The following is a 20906-nucleotide window of genomic DNA, read 5'->3' as shown; positions in this document are numbered from 1 at the left end:
CAATGGTACTTTCAATATTCCTCGCCAGCACCACAATTTAAGTACATCGATTCTGTAGCTGCAAGCTTCCTGCACCAGGGCTGGGATAGACCTAAAGGAAAATGCATCCGTTGAAGTCACCTACCCCAGCTTCGTGACTCTGGATGCCCTATGGCCTTGGACACGTTCTTCTGCCCTGTTGAACAAAAGGCAACCTTGACATGTGTTCCATGAATGAATAAGTGAATGGGTGGATGGATGGATGGATGGATGGATGGATGGATGGATGGATGGATGGATGAGCTGACCACCTTAATGGTGTCCCCAAGCCTCAGGTCCTTTTGAGGGTAAGGCTCTCTGTAGCAATGAGATAATATGATAAGGAATTCTGTCATTGGCAGAGAACCGCACGTCTGTGACTTTAAATTAAAATACTCCTAGATTAAGGAGGTTTGTTGGGGCAGTGGGAGGCCTGTTGGTGTAGTAGTTAGGCATTAGGCTTATAACTGCAAGGTCAGCAGTTCTCAACCACCAGCCAGCTCCAAGGGAAAAGAATTACAGAAGAATAAAGAGTTACACCCTCGGAAACTCACAGGGGCAGTTCTACCCTGTCCTATGGGGTCGCTGTGAGCCAGCCTGGACTCGAGGCAGTGAATGAGTGAGAGGTTGGACAGCAGCTAAGCGCTTGGCTGCTAACAGAGAGGTGGGAAGTTCAAACCCACCAGGTGCTCCATATGAGAAATCTGTGGCCCTCACTCTGTTTCATGTAAATTGACAACCCTGGAAACCCTGTAGAGTCATCGAATCAGAGGCAATGGTTGGTGGTTTTTTACAAATAGTTTTATTGAGGTCTAATTCACCTCTCATACACCCCTGTAGTCCCACTGCATTAAAAAGAGTTGCACAACCGTCCCTGCGGTCAGTTCCGGCACACTTCCTTCCTTCTTGTGCGCGTTCCTAGCTCCCTACTCCTCTCCCACCTCCCCTGCCACACCCCCAAGAAACCATGACTCCAGTTACCGCCTCCATAGATGGACCCCTCCTGGATTTCATATTCTGGAAAATATACCCCCAAACACCAACAACACTATCAAGATAAACCAGAGGGGGGGATCTTCCATCAAGAAAAAAGCTGGGAATATTAAAAACTAGGACAAAAACTGGGTCCAAAGGGAGATCAAAATGATCAGGTGCTGCATTTTAATCGAATGACATCTTCCATAATCCAGTGTACAACACTCTCTGTCTGTCAGGCTATTCACATCCCTCAGCTACGTCAGAGGGGATTCACCAGAGCTTGATCCATGTGGGACCTCTGCAAACGGATTGGGAGCAGCAATGGGTTTTCACTCTACATCTTGAATTCTGGTGGGATCGAGCGTTGTGCAAGCATTTCTTGCACCCATAAGGAGCCCCGGTGGTGCTGTGGCTGAGGCTGGGCTGCGAACAAACCCCAAGACCAGGACTTCATCTCTGACCTCCTCTGGCTTCCCTTTGGCTCTGAGGCAGAGGTCAGACATGCCTTCACACACACACACACACACACACACACACACACACACACACCCCGTCTGTCCTGCCTTACCTACTCTGACAGCACCCATTCCACCCACAGCGCTCGACTTCTATGCCGGGCTTGATCATTGCAATGGAGACAGAGAATTCACAGACAATACTCATGATGATGGGTGCTTATTCGGGACGTTACTAAGTGACCACAAGTCAGGACCAGCAAACAGTAAGGAGACGGTCCCTGGTCCACAGCAGCACCTCTCTTCAGCCAGCAGCCACGTCTCTCTCCAGGCCTCGGTCTCTCAGCCCTGTGGTCCCTTGGCCTTTGCCTCCATGGGCCAGGAAGCCAGCCTGCCTACTGCTCTGTCCCACAGTCCCATTGTCTGGGCCAGAGGAGGAGAAGGGGCCCCATAGCCTCTGTGCTGTGCCTCTGAGTGTCAGGCCACAGGCCCTGGTACATCTGGCCTCAGCCGCCTGCCCCACTTCAGACAGAGATTTTGGACGGGCTCTCCCAAAGGGTCCTGCAGTTTCTCACTGTGTCCCAGCCAGGTCTTAGACACCGGAAACCGGCTTTGATGGAAATGTGATTGCCTTTTAACAGATCTCACCCCCAAGGAAAAGGAAAGATGGTGTCTTAAGTCACACCCTTTGGTATCGTAGCATTTAAAGGAGCCTTGGTGACAGTGGCTGGCTGTTAACCACAAGGTCAGTAGTTTGAAACCACCAGCTGCCCAGAGGGAGAACAATGAGGCTTTCTACTCCCATAGAGTTACAGTCTGAGAAACCAACATGGGCAGTTTTACCCTTATTCTTCACTCAGGACTTGAACCTACGTGGCCTGTGTTCTTCTGACCAGAGGACAGTGTGATGCAGGGGTTAAGGGGACTGACCTTGGGCTGGGCTGCTTGGCTGCCATTGCCCAGTTGTAGGCCTTTGGGTAAGTCGGCTACCTTCCCTGGGACTCAATTCCCTCTAAGAAGTAGTCCCTACTCCAGCAGCCCTGGTGGCTTAATTACCAGTTGGATTGCTGATCACTAGGTCAGCAGTTTGAAACCAGCAATTGCACCAAGGAAGAAAGATGGAGCTTTCTACTCCTGTAAAGAGTTACTGTCCCAGAAACTCACAGGGGCAGTTCTACCCTGTTCCGTGGGGTCCCTATGTAGTAGAATTCAATAGCATTGAATTTGAGAAAGATGCCTCTAAGTAGACAAAGGGTGTGGCTTGCTTCACGCTCTCTAAGTTCATAGCCACATGTATGGCATCATAGCCACATGTATGTAGCTCAAAATTTTAATACATCCCATAAGGAACTATGACTAGAAGGGCCATATTAACTGATCATAGCTCACCAGCTGCCTGGTGAGAAAAAGATAAGGCCGTCTGCTCTCATGGAGACTTACAGCCTCAGGATCCCTACAAGGCAGTTCTACCCTGTTCTATAGGGTCACTGTGAGTTAGAACGGACCCGATGGCAATGGGTTTTGGTTCTTTATGTACCAAGAACTGTACATGAGAATGGAAGCAGAGAACACTTGTGTTCAGGATATGCTGAAGGACTAGATGAGATCAGTTCGTGGATCTGTGGTTTCCGAGTGTGATGAATAGTACCAGGATGCTTGGGAACACCTAACAGGGAAACACGCGCTCATTTCAGAGCTGCTTCCTTGAGAAAGCGAATCCCGAAACCAAACCTAGTGCCATCAAGTTAATCCCAACTCGTGGTGACCCTGCAGGACGGAGCGGAGCTGTCTCATGGCCCCCAAGGCTGTCTATCCTCATGGAAGCAGACTGCTGCATATCTCTCTGAGAGCGAATGATCCAGTGAGCAAAGAGCCTAGAGCGTCCAGCACAGGTGCCTGGCAAGAGACTGAGCTCCCAAGGCAGGTTCCTGTTGAGAGCCAGTGCTCACTGTAAACTCGTTGACTGGATGAATGAATATTGAAGGCAAGACCTGAAGAATGGAAACCCGTTCCAGAAAAAGAAAACAAATCAACGTGCAAAGCATGGAGGCAGGACAGGGCAGAGAGGAAGGTGGCTGGAGAGGTCAGAAAGTCAGAGGCCATTATAAAGAGTTTGGGTTTTCCCTGCATGTAAAGGGGAGGCTTTAGAAAGGAGAGTGTCCAAGTACTCCCTCAATGCAAGAACACTTTGTTCTATTAAACTGGCATTCCATGATGCTCACCTTCCCGACTTGAGGGCTGAAGACAAATGGGTGCATAAGCAAATGTGGTGAAGAAAGCTGAAGGTGCCCGGCTATTGAAAGGTATAGCATCTGGGGTCTTAAAGGCTTGAAGATAAACAAGTGGCCAACTAGCTGAGAAGCAACAAAGCCCACATGGAAGAAGCACACCAGCCTGTGTGATCACAAAGTGTTGATGGGATCAGGTATCAGGCATCAAAGAACAAAAAAATCATATCATTGTGAATGAGGGGCAGTGCGGAGTGGCGACCCAAAGCCCATCTGTGGGCAACTGGGCATCCCCTTACAGAAGGGTCTCAGAGAGGAGATGAGCCAGTCAAGGTGCAGTATAGCAATGATGAAACATAAAACTAGTTTCCTCTAGTTCTTTAATGCTTCCTCTCCTCTACTATCATGATCTCAATTCTACCTTACAAATCTTGCTACACCAGAGGATGTACAGTGGTACAGATAAAAATTGGAAACACAGGGAATCCAGGACAGATGATCCCTTTAGGACCAGTGGTGAGAGTGGTGATACCGGGAGGGTGGTGGGAAGGTGGGGTAGAAAGGGGAAACTGATCACAAGGATCTACATATAACCCCCTCCCTGGGGGACAGACAACAGAAAAGTGGTGAAGGGAGATACGTCGGCCAGTGTAAGACATGACAAAATAATAATAATTTATAAATTATCAAGGGTTCGTGAAGGAGGTGGGGCGGGGAGGGAGGGGGAAAATGAGGAGCTAATATCAAGAGCTCAAGTGGAAAGAGAATGTTTTGAGAATAATGATGGCAACAAATAATGCACAAGTGTGCTTGACACAATGGATGGATGGATGGATTGTGATAAAAGTTGTACGAGCCCCCAGTAAAATGATTTTTAAAAAAAGAAATAAAGGAGAGTTTCAAAGTGAATTTCATCTTGAAAATTTCACTCCAGCTGCGGTGTGGAGACTAGTTTGGGGGCGGCAGGAATGGAAATAGGGAGAGGCTGTGGAGGCTGTTGTATTGGCCAACCAGGAAATGACATTGACCGGACCACAGCTTGTGAACAAGCCCTCCATGTGATTGTGTCAGGGAGGCAGGATTGACCTGACGTGGCTGATGTGAGGCACGAAAGAGGAGGATCCAGAATACGATCCCAGGAAGAGGCAGAGGCTCTTGTGAGGGAGCGCATGTTCCTTGCTTTCGGCTCCGGCTCCTTGTCTGTAAAATGGGCCTTGTGGGCTCATTGTGAGGACTGAAAGAAGTGGCACCTGTGCTACGTGCTGGGCTGCTAACTGCACCGGCAGCAGCTGGAAACCGCCAGCCGATCTGCAGTAGAAAAAGGAGACTCTCTACTCCCATAAGGATGGACAGTCTCGGAACCCCCCAGGGACAGTTCTTCTCTGTCCTATAGGGTCCCCATGCGTCGGCATTGACTCGATGGCAGGGCATTTTTGAGTTGAACATGAAGCACGCAGAACAGCGCCTGCAGCGTTGCTGCCATCAGCATTATTTTCGATTTGTAATGCTGGCAACTGTAGAAATGGTCTGCTTGTATACTCATCAAATGTTAACTGATCTGATGCATTAAAAACTAATAATGTCTGCCCTCCACTCAATCATCTCTGGTTCTGTAAATCTCCCTTCAGAGGGTTATGCTTCTAGAACCCTAGCTATGCAGGCCCCTTCCGATTCCAGAACAGGCTGGGCTCCAGAAAGCAGTTTCCCCACAAACGAGATAGGGGTACAAGGCCAGAGACCATTCTGTGGAGGGCAGAGTTATTATTATTTTTGAAACGGGAAAAGTCAGTTAACCCTTGATACATACAAGGGCAAAGCATTGCTACAGTTATTAACACGGTAAAGCAGTGGTGATGATGATGATGATGATGATGATGATGATGATGATGATGATGATGATGATGATGATAGCCATGTTTCAAGCATTGTTCTATCTCTCATTTGGGAGGAAAACATCCAAACTCTCAGAACCTAGGTTTCCGCATCTGCAAAATGGGGCAAGAATCTCTGTTTTGAAGAGTCAAAAAGTTTGTACCCTCCAGCACTACTAGGAAGGATCAGGTGGGGAGGCGGCCCTATCCAGAGGGAGGCTGGGGAGGTGAGACACCCTCCAGCCCCACCTTGCCCCGCTTCCAAATCTCTAGGGCCAGGGCGGCCCGACATCTGCCCTCCGTACCACCAGGGGGCAATGTCGGCGGTTGCGTTCCCCTCCCTTCCACGGAGGTGGCGCTCTGTCCTGCCGGAACCTTTTCCCTCCACGTGGGGACGCACGATGGCGGCGGCGGCGGTGGTGGGTGTGCGTGGCTGGGGGCGGGGGTCCAGCCGCTGAGAGCTGGGGTTCGGGGTCTCGGAGGAGAGAGGGCGGCGGGGGGCCTCCCCTGCGCTCCTGGCGGCGTGCTGACCCTCGCCCCCCGTGTCTACAGGACGCGGCGGCGGCGCACGACGTGCAGCGGCTGCTGGTACAGTTCCAGGATGAGGGCGGGCAGCTGCTGGGCGCCCCGTTCGACGTGCCGGTGGACATCACCCCGGACAAGCTGCAGCTCGTGTGCAACGCGCTGCTGGCCCAGGTGAGTGGCGGGTGAGGCTGGGGCCGCATCTCCTCCTCCACGCCCGGATCGGGCCGCCCCCAGAGCAAAGGTTCCCGGGACCGGAGGGCTGGCGTTCCAGGCCCCCCCGGGCCACGACTCCCCAGGGTGCGCCCTGGGAGGTGCTTCCCACCCAGTCGGAAGGTGTAATCGATGAAAGCGCTTTACACACTTAAGTAAAAGTCGACGTACATCGAGTGCATTATCAGCATTATCACTGAATCCTCTCGCCATCGTTCCTGGGCCACATTCATTTATCCGGTTACAGCGTGGCCTGGAAGGGTAAAACCACTTCCAAGATGTTACACAGGACAGGGAAGGTCCCGGGTGGTGTGTGTGTGTGTGTGTGTGTGAATGATTTGTACTAACTGCTAACCCTAAAGGTTGGCGGTTTGAACCCACCCACCCAGTGGCAAGTTTGAAGAAAAGCTTGGTCAATTTAGTGCTTCTGAAAAGATGACAGCCAGCCAGACGGACTTGACATGGGCCTGGCAGCCCCTGCGCAGGCTCAGTAGGTGGTGGATCTAGCATTAGAATCCAAATCTGTGGGACTCAAAGCCCACCCTCTGAACCAGCATTTCTCATCTCCGCATGCTGCCCTTAGATCCTTTAAGCAGGCTAGTGGACCTGTTTTCCATGCAGAATTATCCACTTAGCCTGTCATATTTGGTCAAATCTGTAATTAACTCACTCCCTATGTGATGGCTGGAACTGCTTCTCTTTGGTGAGGTGTGTGATATTAGCTGCGATTGATGATTTCACGGGCCTTACGTGGCCTTGCTGCAAGGTCAGCAGTTCGAAACCACCAGCCACCCCTTGGGAGAAAGATGAGGTTTTCTATTCTCGTGAAGAGCTACAGGCTTGGAAACTCCCAGGGGCAATTCTACCCTGTCCTATAAGGTCATTATGCATCAGGATTGACTCGATGGCAGTGAATTTAGGGTGTTTTGTTGTTGTTTTGTATAGAGCCTGTGGGCCAGATGTTCCTGCCCCTGACTTAGAGGGTGGGAATGCTTGTTACAAGTATGGCTCCAGGACCCCCACCCCAGACTTATGAACCAGATACTGGGGGTGAGCCAGGGGGCTTGCATTTCTTACCAGATTTCTGATGATGCTTACGTATGATATAGCGTAGTATGGCGCTTTGAGAAGCAGTGCCTTAGTGCTGTATACTCACACGAATCCCAGACATTTCTTATTCGTTCCTGAATGCCGAACAGCCTGAGCCCCTTAGCATTAGCAATTGGACATTGGGTTGGTGATTTCCTCTCTCCAGTGGGAATATCAATGTCTGCTTGCATCGAGCTACAAATGTGTCCCATGGTTGTTCTCAAGGTCCCCCTTGAGGAGGGGGGCCCATGCAGAGTGAGAAAGAGAAGGAAGTTGTACCTTCCCGCAGCTCCATGGGCAGCCTCCTGGATGGAAGGCTGCCCCTCACAGCCCTTATTGGCAGAACCGCCCTTCGCCCTCCAGGAGGACCCCCTGCCGCTGGCTTTTTACATCCAAGATGCGGAGATTGTCTCCTCCCTGGGGAAGACGCTGGAATCCCAGGCTCTGGAGACCGAGAAAGTCCTGGACATCATCTATCAGCCCCAGGCTGTCTTCAGGGTTCGCGCTGTGACCCGCTGCACCAGCTCCTTGGAGGGTCACAGCGAGGCGGTCATTTCTGTGGCTTTCAGCCCCACGGGGAAGTAAGGACAGCCTTGGCGTTGGGGGGAAGCAAGGAGGTGGTGGGGGGGGCGGATACAGCTCTGGCGCAGGTGGGGAGGGAGGCTCATCAGTGCCGGAGCTGGACCACAAGAGCAGGGCCATGGGCTTCAGCCTTGAGTGGGTGGCTTCCCTGTGACCAGGGAAGTGTCTTCCTCAAAGGCCAAGGACTTCTGATCTGGGCTCTGACCTCGACTTGATGTCAGGAGATCTGGGCTACACACTTGGCTCGGCCCATTCACAGCTGTGCGATCGAGTCATGTAATCTTCCCGAGTTCCTTCAGCATGTGGGAAACCCTGAGGATACGGAGACGCTTTCGAAGCTTCCTCTAACCCTGCCCTCTCCCTTAGGAAAGAAGAGGCGAGGAACAGCCTCCTGGGGCCAGGGGGAGGTCAAAGTCCAGTCCCGGCTTCTATTTTCAGTAGACAAGCAAATGGGCAGGAGATTGCACAGGGGTCAAGTTGGGGGGATGGGCCACCCGGCCCACCCTGCCCACCACTGCAGCTACCAAGCAGCCCCTCTCCCCCAGGTACTTGGCCAGCGGCTCCGGAGACACCACCGTGCGCTTCTGGGACCTCAGCACCGAGACGCCACACTTCATGTGCAGGGGTCAGTACGCAGCTGGCCAGGGAGGGGGGTTTTGCACAGTGATGGGTGCTAATGCGCCCAGCGATGTCGTTATTGAGGTGGCCCACAGCACAGTCCAGCCCCATACTCTCTGGTCCATGCCAGCTTCTCCTGTGGGTCCCATCCTGACTGGGCTGCACCCTGGAGCTTAGCCACATTTACACACTGCCCAGGAGGGGTCAGTCGTGGAAGGGGTGGGTGGGGAGAAGCTGGCTCTTAAAGAGCCAGGGAATCTCAGGCTCCATCCTGGTCTCCCAATGTTTTGATGCAGTCGGAATCACTGGTGGGCGGGGCTTGTTATGTTGGACCAGGCTGGGTGCTCCCCCAGAGAGGAGCTACCACCCCATGGCAGTGAGCTTGCGTTCTGCTTGAGGTCTGGGTGGGGCCTGGGAGTTTGAGTTTCTCACAAATTCCCAGTGATGCTCCTGCTCCTGGGACCACCGTTGGCATAGCTGCTGTGGAGCATGGACTAACTGGGTGGCCGTGTGCAGGACACACATCCCTTGCCCTGGGCGGAGCCTGGGACGATCGAACATCCCTGTTTGGCTCGACTCCTTTGAGCTGTTGTGAGAAGGGCCCGGGAGGATGTGCGTGGAAAGATTGGCCCAGGCTCACGCGAGCTTCTGGGAAGGTGGTGTTACCTGTGCTGCAGGGGCAAACCTCTGAGCACGTGGACTGGGTTCTCTCCGGGCCAAGTGTGACAGAACAACGCGTCTGTCTGTCCCGAGCCATCCTGTGAACGTCGCTGTGTGAGTCCACTGTTGGTCGTATCCTTCACATGGTTATTTACCCGGTCATCATGTGGCACCCTCAGGGTCAGGCCACTGCCCAGGCTGGGGCTAACTAATGACAGGTGTGGTCCCTCCTTCCTCTCCCCTACCCCGCCTCTCAGGACACAGACACTGGGTCCTTAGCATCTCCTGGTCCCCAGACGGCAAGAAGCTGGCCTCCGGCTGCAAGAATGGCCAGGTAGACGGTGTCCTGGGCAACTAGACAAGGGCTGGGGACCTCCTTTGCTGGGGGGGTCACTTCCAGTGGGCTCCAGGGGGTGGGGGTGGGTGAGGGAAGCATTGGAAGGCCCGTCCTGTGTTTTCTCTTCTGCAGATTCTCCTCTGGGACCCGAGCACAGGGAAGCAGGAGGGCAGGCCCCTCGCCGGCCACAGCAAGTGGATCACGGGCCTGTGCTGGGAGCCCCTCCACGTGTATGGGAGCCGTTAGGGCTGGGGCGGGGGCCGTGTGCGGGGTCCACTGCTGCCACCCCCTTGCCCGAGCCAGAGTGGCCGGCAGTGGGGACTGTCTGTATTGCTGCTGGCAGAGGAGAGCCCCAGGTCTTGGGTTAGGAGGCTCTGGTGGGCACAGCCTCTGAGCTGGGAAGGGACGAGCCACAGGAAAGGGGGCAGGCGTTGCCGGCTCAGAAGTGAGGCCCCATCTCCCTGCTCCCCACTAGGAACCCCGAGTGCCGCTACTTGGCCAGCAGCTCCAAGGATGGCAGCGTGCGGGTGTGGGACACAACCGGGGGCCGCTGTGAGCACATCCTCACCGGGCACACCCAGTCGGTGACCTGCCTGCGGTGGGGAGGGGACGGGCTTCTCTACTCTGCCTCTCAGGACCGAACCATCAAAGTCTGGCGAGCTCGCGATGTAAGAGCCAGGGGGGGGGTCCGGGAGCCAGGCTGGGGAATGGCTGTCCTGGGCTGCTCCCAGACTGCATGTCCATGGGCGTGCTCCAGGCTGGGGGGGGGGAAGGGGTCTGGGGGTCCTGCCGAGGGGAAAGCCAGTTCTTTACCGGCTTGTGTCTGGACGCAGCCCTCTGTGCTGGCGTGGCCAGACACTCATCTGTGGGCCCGTGGTTTACAGAGGAGGAGACTCGGGGCTAGTGTGTGGTCTGATTCAGATCGCAGTGACGAGCGGTGGAGCTAGACCAGCCCCATGTCCCAGGGGGTGGTGTGTGTGTGTGTGTGTGTGTGTGTGTGTGTGTGTGTGACAGACACTGCCTGGCTCACCTCTCTCTCGCTACTCCAGGGTGTGCTCTGCCGGACGCTGCAAGGCCACGGCCACTGGGTGAACACCATGGCCCTCAGCACTGACTATGCTCTGCGCACTGGGGCCTTTGAGCCTGCTGAGGCCACAGTTAACGCCCAAGACCTACGGGGGTCCTGTGAGTGAGCTGCGGGCGGGGTGGCTTGGGGAGGAGGGCCACTGGTGGTGGCTGTTCTCATGCGCCTTGTTCCTTATCTCCGTCTCCCCCCTCCGGTCCCTGGACACAGTGCAGGAGCTGAAAGAGCGGGCCCTGGGCCGCTACAACCTCGTGCGGGTGCGTATGTGCTGGCCTCGGGCCTCCCTGGCTGGGCCTGGGTCTCAGCTGGCCCCCGTAGCACTCACGACAGGCAGACACTCAGAACTGACACACACACCCCGCCCCTTCTGGCCTAAGGTTCAAAGGATACAAAAAAGTGGACAGTCTTTCCTTCTGTCCCACAGACAGCCCATTCCCCTGGAGGCAGCCGGCACTGCCAGTGTCTCGGGTCCTGCCAGAGAGTTTAGATAGACACCTGGATGCAGTGTGTGTACACAGGGCCGCCCTGGCAGCTCTCGGCTCCAGGGATCAATCGGCAAGCCAGCCTCCTGGTTCCTAGTGTCTCAGGCCGCTTGCTACTGCTGGGCCCTTCCCACCACTGTCTGGGAGACAGCTTCTCCCTACCATGTGTCTCTTTGGGCCCAGCAGGATAGCAAAACTGACCCCTTCTTTCCGTGGTCCCCCCTCCCCAGCAGGGTGCTGTGCCCTGTAGCAGCAAGCTGTCCAGTCCTTTGGGTGGGCTACAACCACCTTGTTTATATAGCCCCACCCAGTCACCAGAGGGGCTCCCCAAGGCTGCCTAGAGCTGCGCCGCACCTGCCGGGCCCTGGTGCTGGTCGGGAAGGGATGTGCCTTTGCTCCTGGGACCAGGCCCCCCTCGGAGGCCACATCTCAGCCAGCATGCTTTCTGCCTCCCCAGGGCCAGGGCCCCGAGAGGCTGGTGTCTGGCTCAGACGACTTCACCCTCTTCCTGTGGTCCCCAGCAGAGGACAAGAAGCCCCTCGCGCGGATGACGGGACACCAGGCCCTCATCAACCAGGTCCTCTTCTCGCCCGACTCCCGCCTCGTCGCCAGCGCCTCCTTCGACAAGTCCATCAAGCTGTGGGACGGCCGGACTGGCAAGTGAGTGGGGGCCGGGGGTCAGGGTGGGGGCCTTGGACCTTCTGAGCTCCCTTCCCTCGGGCCAGCCTAGCCCAGTCTGAGCCTGCCTTGTAACAGGTCCCCACCAGAGCGTGGGAGGCACTGCCGTGACGAGGACACATGCACTGGGGCGTGGTTAGGCTGCGGTGAGGCAAAGGTCTGGGCCGGATCCCCGACTAGACCTGAGGGGCGCTGGTTTTTGAGGGCCCACCAGGTGTGTGTCGGGTATCGTATCTTCATTCAGCAGCCCTTTGAGATGGGAACGCAGTTCCTTATTTGATCCAGACACGATGTCCTGCAGTTACGGACATGGAGGCCGGCCAGGGGCCCCCAGCCATATTGGAGTTGGTCTGGGGTCAGAGCCAGGCCTGAGATCTTGGACAGTGTCACATGCAGCCAAGGTTGAGAGCCACTGCGCTGGGCTGGGGGACCCCTGGATCGCATTTGGAGCTCACACTGCCGCCTTCCTCTTCCCTGGCTCAGGTACCTGGCTTCCCTGCGGGGCCATGTGGCTGCCGTGTACCAGATTGCGTGGTCGGCTGACAGCCGGCTCTTGGTCAGTGGCAGCAGTGACAGCACACTCAAGGTATGGGATGTGAAGGCCCAGAAGTTGGCCACAGACCTGCCTGGCCATGCCGATGAGGTACGTATGTCCTGGCTCCCCAGGGTGGGGGGGTGGAGGAGCAGGGATGGCACTGGTCAGAAGCCTGGCCTGCCTCCTGCCCTCTCCCCTGACCCTGTCCCCTCCTTGTCGTTGGTTTAGGTCTACGCTGTTGACTGGAGTCCAGATGGCCAGAGAGTAGCCAGTGGTGGGAAGGACAAGTGCCTCCGGATGTGAGTGGGGTGACAGTAGGAGTGGGGGTGGGACTGTGGGCAGGGAGGGGGGTGCTGGGCTCTCCTGCCCTGGAGTTGGTTGGTCTTGCCCCCTCTTCCTTCCGTCACAGCATCCTGGGGGACTGTGGTGCCCAGACTGGCCTGAGGCAGGGGTGGAGCAATTCTATCCGTAGGCAGCTAGGTGGCCTGGGTTGGGGGCGGACTACAGGTCTATGCAAGACCCCCGCCAGTACTTGGGCGATGGGCAGGGAGACCAGGACTTGCACAGACTGGCTGTCGTTCTTTGTCAACTCGAGTTTGGATGTTGGTTATACTTCTCTGTACAATATTGGGGAGCGTGGTTAGTGAACCTGCTTCTTGGGAGTTGTCAAAGCTCAGCAGACTGTTGGGGGATCCACAGTGGGAGGGGGCATGCACTTTGGGACTGAAGTTGTGTGGACCTACCTGGAAGGGCTAGCCACTGTCCCTGGATGGCCGTGGTGGGCTTCCGGGGTCCTAGCTAAGGCGGGCAATAACTGTGCAGCCTGAGTTTGGGTGGTCAGGATCTTGCTGGATGTGAGGGGACCCATGGACCCCTCTGCAGAGGGCTCCTGGGATTATTTGGCAGCTCCCCTTTCTCTTTGGGAGGGGCGTGTCCCCATCCTGAATCTCTGCCCTTCTCCAGATGGAGGCGATGAAGCCCAACAGTTCCTCTGACCTGCACCTGCCTACCCTGGCTGTTCATACGCCTTTGTCCCCGAGAGAACGAGGTGCCCTGCTGTTCCGGACAAGCCCCAGTGGGGACGGACACCCACAGCGCCCAGCCTGGACTGCCCAGAGCCCTGGGAGTTTGTCACTGAGCTCAGCTCCCACCATCACCTGCAGTACCGCTGGTGGTGGGCAGGAGGCGCTGGCAGCATGGCTGGCTGGACCTCCTTTCTCACGAGTGCTTTAGCGGTGGAGCCCAGATTCTGGACGAAATAAATAATTTATATTTTGTATATTCTGGTTATAACTGTCCTGAATCCCAGGGCTTAACTGAGGGTTGTGCTGAATCTGTTTAGCCCCCTCTGCACTGGGCTACACTGCCACCACACTGACCATGACCTGGAGGGTGTACTGCCACACAGTCCACCAGATGAACCAAGAGGAGCTGGCTGGAGTGCATTGGCTACGGGGGTCATCTACAGCCGTGAGATCCTGTGTAGTCACCCGCGCCTCTTCTCACTAGCTGGAGTTAGCATTAGAAAGCTCCCGTCACTTGCCACAGACCTCTGGACTGAAGGGCGCAGCTACACATGGTCTCGGTCTCACCGAGTTCTGTTGGGTGGTGCGGCACCTGCTCCCTCCATCCAGCCCCTGCAGGGCACTGCGCCCTGTGCTGGGCCCTCAGGATGGAAAGGTCTGGACAACTGATAGTGGGGGCCGCGCTGCCTGTGGGACTAGGTGGTGTGTGTATGTGTGCTGTGCAAAGGTGGTTCTGCCTCCCTGGGACCCTCACCAGGACAGCCTCAGACCCTTGGCTAAGTTCTCACCCTCTGTGCTCCCTGTCCCCACGAGCTCCTCCCGTCATCAGGTTGGACTTCCAAACCACCCTTGCCTGAACGGTCCGGCACCCCGGCAGTTCTGAAATCTGATTGTCACCCAGCCCATCAGGGCTCGGGTTTATGGATCACCTCACTGCTGTAGTTCTTGGGTTTCTACCTTAAACAATTCCCGGGAGGAGCCTGGACGAGGGGACCAAGAGTGGTGAGGCTGCTTAGGGCAGGCCCGTCTCATCTCCCATGGCTTAAATGATTTCCCCCAAATCCCTAAAGCACAGATGTGCCGTCTGACACTCAACGGAGTGGCCTTGAGTTGAGATTGAATCAAGGGTGACTGGTTGTGGCCACGCCCAGTGAGACTAAGCTAGGAGCAGCCCCTGACCTTGTCTACTTGACCATGTTCTCGTTTGCTGCACTGTAGTCTGCACGCCGCCCAGCATTGCCGATTGCCCCAGTGGGCGGGTGTTTCAGTCTTTGTGTGTCAGTGTACGTCTCAGAGGGGAAAGAGTGATATTGGCAGGGCTGGCTAGCTGGTTTTGACAGCATCTGCCTGCTGGCCGCTCTGGTTTCCCACCTTCCCACCTACCTGGACACGGTTCTGGCAGCAGGAGGAAGAGGGGTGGCAGTGTCGGGCCCAAGTAAGACTTCACAGAATGAAGCAAAATTCAGGGGGTACTGGGTGACCTGCAGTTCTTTAACGAGGAACCTGGAAGAGGGGAAACAGGGAGACTGACAGCTATGGGCAGTGATTGGACCTGGCTAGCCTGAGATGCCCCCAGGTGAGCAGAGCTTCCCACTGGCCTTGGCCCTGGCCCAGGGATGGAGGGGCAGCACCCCTGCTGCCTGGACCTGGGCTGGCAGGCTAAGCAGTGGTTCCCTCGAGTGACACATGGCGCTGATGGTACGCATCGTGGTTCTGGTTCCTGAGGGTCCTGGGCCAGAACTGAAGATAACCAGAGGGCTTCCTGGGCCCTCTCTCTTAGTAGGGAAATAGGTATTCAAGATCCTCCAGCTTCCGCAGCTCATTGTGCCCGACGGTCACAGTTTTCCGCTGTGGCTCCCGGCGCTGCACGGTGATCTGGATGGGGTTGTTTTCTGGGAAGCTGTTCAAGTCCGAGGCCACAGTTGCAAACTGAAACAGAACCAGAACATCCTGAGACTCTCTTCCCAGACCTGCACCTGGCTCACTTTGGCTTGTCTGCTAAATGGGATCTTGGATAGCCGCTTCCAACTCATTCATCGACACAGAAAACAGGTCCCGGAAAGGTGTCTGACTTGCTCACAACCGGGTGATCGGTGAAGGACTCACTGCCCTGGAGTCAGTGCCGACTCTTGGTGACTCTGGGTTTCTGAGGCTATAACTGCTTAGGGATGCAGAAAGCACAGTCTTTCTCCCGTTCATTAAAGGAGGAAGGATTCAAACGGATGCCTCTCCTGCCAGCTGTGAAGGGTCCACACTATCTGAACTCAGGCCTCTTGCCCCCTGTGCCCACCCCACACCTAGACTGGGCTGTTCCCTTCTTCCGCCTTTAGCCTCTTATCTCCCCCGTCTCCCTCGATGCTCTTGGCATCCTGGTCTACACAGGATTATTGGTACCGAGGTGTAGAATCCCAGAAAGGGCGGGCTCTGGAAGCTAGACATAATGATGCTATGTTCCTAGTGGGTCCTGGGTTGATCCTTAAACCTCCCTGTAGAAAGCCTAGAATTGAGTTGCCCCACCCCACCCCTCACTCAAGGAGGAAAGCTAGCTAGTGAGGGCTTAGGGGTGTCCCCCACCTCCCAAGCCCCAGCTCCCTGGTAATCGCCCTTCCGTCCTGTCCCCCTCTTCTCCCGGGGCTCACTTTGTAAGGCCTGCACCACTTCCCCACCCCAGCTGTGTTGGCTGCGCGGACAGTGAGGCAGTAGCTGGTGTTAGGCTTCAACTCCATTAGCTTGACGGTGGTGCCCAAGATCTTGTTGAAGATCCATGGGCGATTCTTGGTCTTGGGCAGCTCATTGTCCTTTATCTTGATCACCTCCTGCAGCAGGACCTGGTAGAAACTGACCTGCTGCTTGCCCAAGGCATAGGTCCAGGAGATCTAGGGGAAGAGAGCGCCAGGCTTTCTCAGGTCTGGCCTGGCCAACCCATTGCCCACCCCAGTTCAAGGTGCCTCCACTGTCACCCTGCCCCTGCTGGAGCTGAAGCAAGTCTGGCGGGAGGGGTCAGGCACTCCAACACTGGGTGGACCCACTTGCCCGAGAGGATGTGCTGTGTTCTCCCCAGGCAGCCCTTCGACCTTAGGGTAGTGAGCCCCCAGTCCAGCTCGCTAGGGTCTACAGTTGAGAGGTCATCTTGGGCACCTCACTCATTGCAGATGAAGTTAAAGGCTCAGAGAGGGTAAGTGATTTGCCCACAGCCACACAGCAATTAAGGAGCAGCGCCAAGATTCAAACCAGCTCCCAAACCTATAACCTGCATACGTACAAGAAGGTAACATGTACAAGTGTGCTTAATACAATCGAATGAGGGGTTATCAAGCTTTGTAAGAGCCTTCCCCCAATAAAATGATTAACAAAAACAAAAATAACCTTTACACCGCACCACGGCTAAACCAGACCAACTCTGTTGCTGTCAGGTCCGTTGACTGGACAGGAAAGGACAGAACTGCCTCGTAGGGCTGTTCCAGGGCTGTTACTACAGAAGCTGGCTGCTTCCATGCTAAATTGATCGGCAGCTCTGAACTGCTGGCCTTTGGGGTAGCAGCCACACACTCTAGCCAGTGCACCTCCAAGGCTCCTCTGCGCTAAGCTCAATGCATCGAGTCGGTTCTGACTCATAGTGACCCTTTGGGACAGGGTAGAAGGCCCCTGTGGGTCCCTAAGACAGCCTCGTCTTTCTCCTGAGGAGCACCTGGAGGTTTTAAACTGCTGATGTTGGGGTTAGCAGCCCAACCCATGCCCAAACCTGACTAAGCATCTCATGGAGCTTTTCCAACACCTGGGCCCACTGTCTCGTGTCTGGTCCCCTATTTCTCGTTTTTCTATCTAGGCCCGTGGTGCTCACACTATGGGCATTGCTCAAACACAAGTTGCTGCGGGCACCCACAGTTGCTGATCCAGCAGGCCCCAGGTGGGAGCCAGGAAATGTGTCTTTCCAACAAGCTGCCGTGCGATGCTGACACTGGTGGTCTGGTGCCTGGTTCCCCAACAGGTGGGGCCTGGCACCGAGGCAGCTCCATCTTCAGTAAGATTCTCGGATGGTTCTGAGGCATATGCTCTGAGAATCCCTGTCCCTCCCCAAAGCGGGGAGCAAACATCCCAGGGACTGACCATGCTCAGAGAGACACTGCCCAACAATGGGGCTCTCAGGGTTCTCCTACAGCTACAGCTCCAAGTACATCTCCACTTCCCACGGAGCCCGATTGCAAACTGAACGATCGAGAGCAGCCCAACATTGGAGGGGCTCCATGCAAAGCCCCCAGAGGAGCTCTGCTCTCTGATCCCAGACAGTGCTGCTCAAAGGGGAACGTGGACCCACAGCTCCAGCATCTCTGGACCACAGGTGAAATGTGCTCACTCTCAAACACCTCATCTCTGGGAATCAGAACCTCGGGGGAGGCGCCCTCCCAGGAAGGTGGGTTTTAGCAAGATGCTCAGGTGATCTGTGGCCAGGTGACGGTGTGAGCAGCACTGGAGTAGGTCCCACGAGGGAGCCCTTGCTGGCATTAGCGCCTCCACAGGAAACCTCCCCTCTCCATCTCACCACGTTCTACTCCAACCGCCCTCCCAGCTCAAATGGCACCACCAAGCTGAGTCCTGCAGCTGGGACACACGTTCCTTTGCCTCTGAGCTCCCGCTGACCCTGGACCTGAACTTTCCCTGGAGCCCCAAGCCCTTTCTATCTGCCTCGGAGCCCTTTGGATCCGCCCTCGCCCGCTCACTAGACCGTGGAGGTTCAGACGCAGTCAGGGGGGCATCTTCGCCCTTCCCATAGAGCGCCAGGCGGTGGCCCTGGCGCTGAGTGCACGAGCAAGGGACACCCACCACAGCTGTGGAGTCACTGACGGTGTGCTCACAGATGAAGGGGGCCTCCGGAACCTCCACCACCACGGTGGATTCCGAGGGGGTGGAGGAGGTGTCCGTGTCCACCTCCGGGTTGTCCAGGTCCAGCAGGGCCCCCGGGGCCACTTGGGTCTGAGATTGGTGTGGGCAGAGAGCCAGCTCCCGTTTGTCTTCTTTCTTGGTCAGCGAGGACAGGCTAAGTCGGTTCAGCTCGCCCTCCAGCATGCCTGCAAAGAAGCTGCTGGTGGGCTGGGTGACGGCCAGCTTGATGGGGTTCAGCAAGGACGACGAGATGGGGGAGATGCTGGTGTCGTCCGAGCTGCATTCCGAGTCCTCCACTGGCACTGGCTTCCTGGAACAGGAGAGGGACACAAGGGAGCCAGGTTAGCCCGATGAACGAGGTCGCCGCCCCCCTCCCCACCACCACCACCAAGGCGTCCCAGCACCCCCAGCGGCTTCTGGTTAGCTCAGACCAGCTTTGTTGCTCTGCAGCAGTCCCTCAACCCCACCAAGGTGCTTCCTCGAAATTAGATTCCTGGTCCCCAGGCCCCCAGAGATTCGGGGTCAATAGGTTTGGGATGGAAGGGACTGAGGAAGCTGCACATGTAATCGCATACTAAGATACCTCGAATGCAAATACACCGAAAACCAGGATTTGAGAACCTCCCTCGGCGAAACGCTTTAAGTCCCTCCTCTAACGCGAGGTGCAAACGCCTCAGGAGATGCCCACAGGGACCCACTGGGGTGTGGAGAGACCTCTAGGATGCGAGCAGTTAAGCTCATTTGGAATTTATGAAACGCTTCAAACATCTACCAAGATATCACAGATAATATATTTCACTCCCATTCACTCCCCATTCAGCTTAAGAAATAAAACCAGATTGGTTAGTTAAAGCCCCACCCCACCCCGCGCCCATGTACGTCTCTCTCCCCACTGTTTCTCGTCCTCCTGCCCAGAGAGCACATTACAATCCATTCAAATGTTTTGCGCTTATTATTCCCCACATACGTCTATAGGTTTGTTACATCTGTATGTTATCCCTAGGCAAGACCTAGTATTATTTTGCATGTCGCCAAGCATTGTGGAAATGCTGTTATTCAGCGCAGAGCCTCTGCAACTCGCTTCTCTGTCACTCAACACCATGTAGCTTGGATCCCTCTTTATTGATAGAGGGAGCTCTGGTTCATTCGTTTTGACTGTTGTATGGTTTTCCCGTCACGTAGATATTTGCATTGCTTTCGATTCTCTACTATCACAGAAAAACCTCATACACATTCCCTCTCTAAACATTTTGCTTTGCCAATGCAAAGCCCCAAAAGTTGAGCGATTGAATCACTTTCTACCTTTTTTTTTAACTTAAGATTTTCTTATTAAGAATCATAAGAGTATTAAAATTAAAATATTTCGTTTACTTAGATGTTTAGGTCGCTTTCTACCTTGACCCAAAATGAAAAGGACATTTTATGTGGCAACCTAATATACAAACTCGTATAACTGTACCTACATTGAGAATGTAGACTCGCATATATGATATATACTTATAGTTGGATCATATATAATTGGGTATATATAACATACACACATAGATAGCGAACACAAACATTTTGCAAATACCTATGTGTCATGTGTGTGGGAATTTTCTGTTCTATTTCCTTTTCATCGTGCTGGTCTCTACAACCTAAAGTCATTTCTTGACCCCTTGAAGGAGTCAACATCCACAGTTTGAAGAGCATGCAGGACCAGGGAGGGTCAAGAACCTTGTCCCGGAGCTGGTGGAAGAACTGGAACTAGGCCCAGATGTCCTGACCTTTAGGCTTCTCCCCAAGCCACGTGGAGCCCATCGGCCTCCAGCTCCTTCTGCCCCATCTCTCTGGCTGCCTTGCCAGGCCCCACTATGCTACACCTGGATCTCTGATTCCAGCCAGCCTCAGGCTTCATGGGGGGTCCTGTAGGCCCCACCAATCTCCTCCTAAGAAATCTCGCTCAGCCTACCCCCTATTTGTCCATGGTGGACATTTGGAATCAACGGTCCCCCTGCACAGATCTTTTGTTGACTGAAGGTTTGGGCACTGATGTCATTCCTACTTGATTGTCCTAGTGAATCTCCGATTGGAACCACTTACTGGAAATGCTGGTGCTGAAGGCAATGGGTGTGGAAGGCAGTGGGTCATGGGCAATCCACCGGAGGTGGCTCCTTCTGACCCTCCTAACAGCCTTACCGATGGCGCGAGCCTTCATTTCCAAATAAGGCAAGGCTCTCTGCCGCGCATTACCTTGTCCCACCCCAGTGAACTGAGTGGGCAGTAGAGATGACTTGGCCTTGAGCTCAGGCTTTCCCTTGGGTGCCATGATGTGACCTCTAAGCACCCAGCACCTTTACCAGATCTTTAGGGAACGGATACCCCTCCTCACTCTTTCACAGACGCAGGGCCAGCTACAGAATCTGCGAGACTCCATGCAAAATGAAAACGCATGGCCCCCCCTTTTCTTTTGGCCCTTTTTTTAAAAACTTGAGAATTTCAAGGAAGAGAAGGGTATTATACCAAGTGTGGAGCCCTTTAAGCCACCGTACAGGCCACACACTCAGCAAACAGGCCTCTTGGGCCCAATCACCCCACCCTCCACTTCACTTGAGAACGCCTTCCATTTTTTTGAAATTCAGCTGAAATACCATTTCCCCAAAAAGCCTCC

The 20906-nt window shown here is 54.9% G+C and overlaps 2 protein-coding genes across 2 annotated transcripts in view; one reads left to right on the top strand and one right to left on the bottom strand.

Moving 5' to 3' along the window:
• Positions 1 to 7221: 7221 nt before the first annotated feature.
• Positions 7222 to 13629, top strand: NLE1 (notchless homolog 1). The gene is made up of 11 exons (XM_004707351.4): positions 7222 to 7955; positions 8502 to 8581; positions 9492 to 9568; positions 9704 to 9801; positions 10047 to 10239; positions 10621 to 10756; positions 10866 to 10912; positions 11595 to 11797; positions 12299 to 12458; positions 12579 to 12649; positions 13314 to 13629. Exons 1-11 carry the CDS (start codon positions 7474 to 7476, stop codon positions 13324 to 13326), a joined length of 1560 nt encoding a protein of 519 aa, XP_004707408.2. The 5' UTR covers positions 7222 to 7473; the 3' UTR covers positions 13327 to 13629.
• A 1522-nt stretch (positions 13630 to 15151) lies between these two features.
• Positions 15152 to 20906, bottom strand: part of FNDC8 (fibronectin type III domain containing 8) — a 6532-nt gene continuing 777 nt past the window's right edge. Inside the window, exons 2-4 of the mRNA XM_004706965.1 lie at positions 18197 to 18566; positions 16015 to 16251; positions 15152 to 15304 (exon numbers count right to left, since the gene is read on the bottom strand). Coding sequence (XP_004707022.1) covers positions 15152 to 15304; positions 16015 to 16251; positions 18197 to 18566 — 760 coding nt within the window. The remainder of the gene's footprint in view (positions 15305 to 16014; positions 16252 to 18196; positions 18567 to 20906) is intronic.

Source organism: Echinops telfairi, unplaced genomic scaffold (assembly GCF_000313985.2).
Source record: "Echinops telfairi isolate 266 unplaced genomic scaffold, ASM31398v2 ScPeMD7_7458;HRSCAF=8496, whole genome shotgun sequence".
NCBI classification, from domain to species: Eukaryota; Metazoa; Chordata; class Mammalia; order Afrosoricida; family Tenrecidae; genus Echinops; species Echinops telfairi.
The sequence above is the reverse complement of the archived record's forward strand: the minus strand, read 5'-3'. Positions and strand labels throughout refer to the sequence as shown.

What these genes read in the sequence shown, in the direction of transcription:
- NLE1 (XM_004707351.4), top strand. Translation starts at nt 7,474, where the DNA reads ATGCCGAACAGCCTGAGCCCCTTAGCATTAGCAATTGGACATTGGGTT. An exon ending in GCCACACTTCATGTGCAGGG is followed by an intron (nt 8,582 to 9,491) that starts GTCAGTACGCAG and finishes CCCGCCTCTCAG; the next exon opens with GACACAGACACTGGGTCCTT. An exon ending in TGCTGGGAGCCCCTCCACGT is followed by an intron (nt 9,802 to 10,046) that starts GTATGGGAGCCG and finishes GCTCCCCACTAG; the next exon opens with GAACCCCGAGTGCCGCTACT.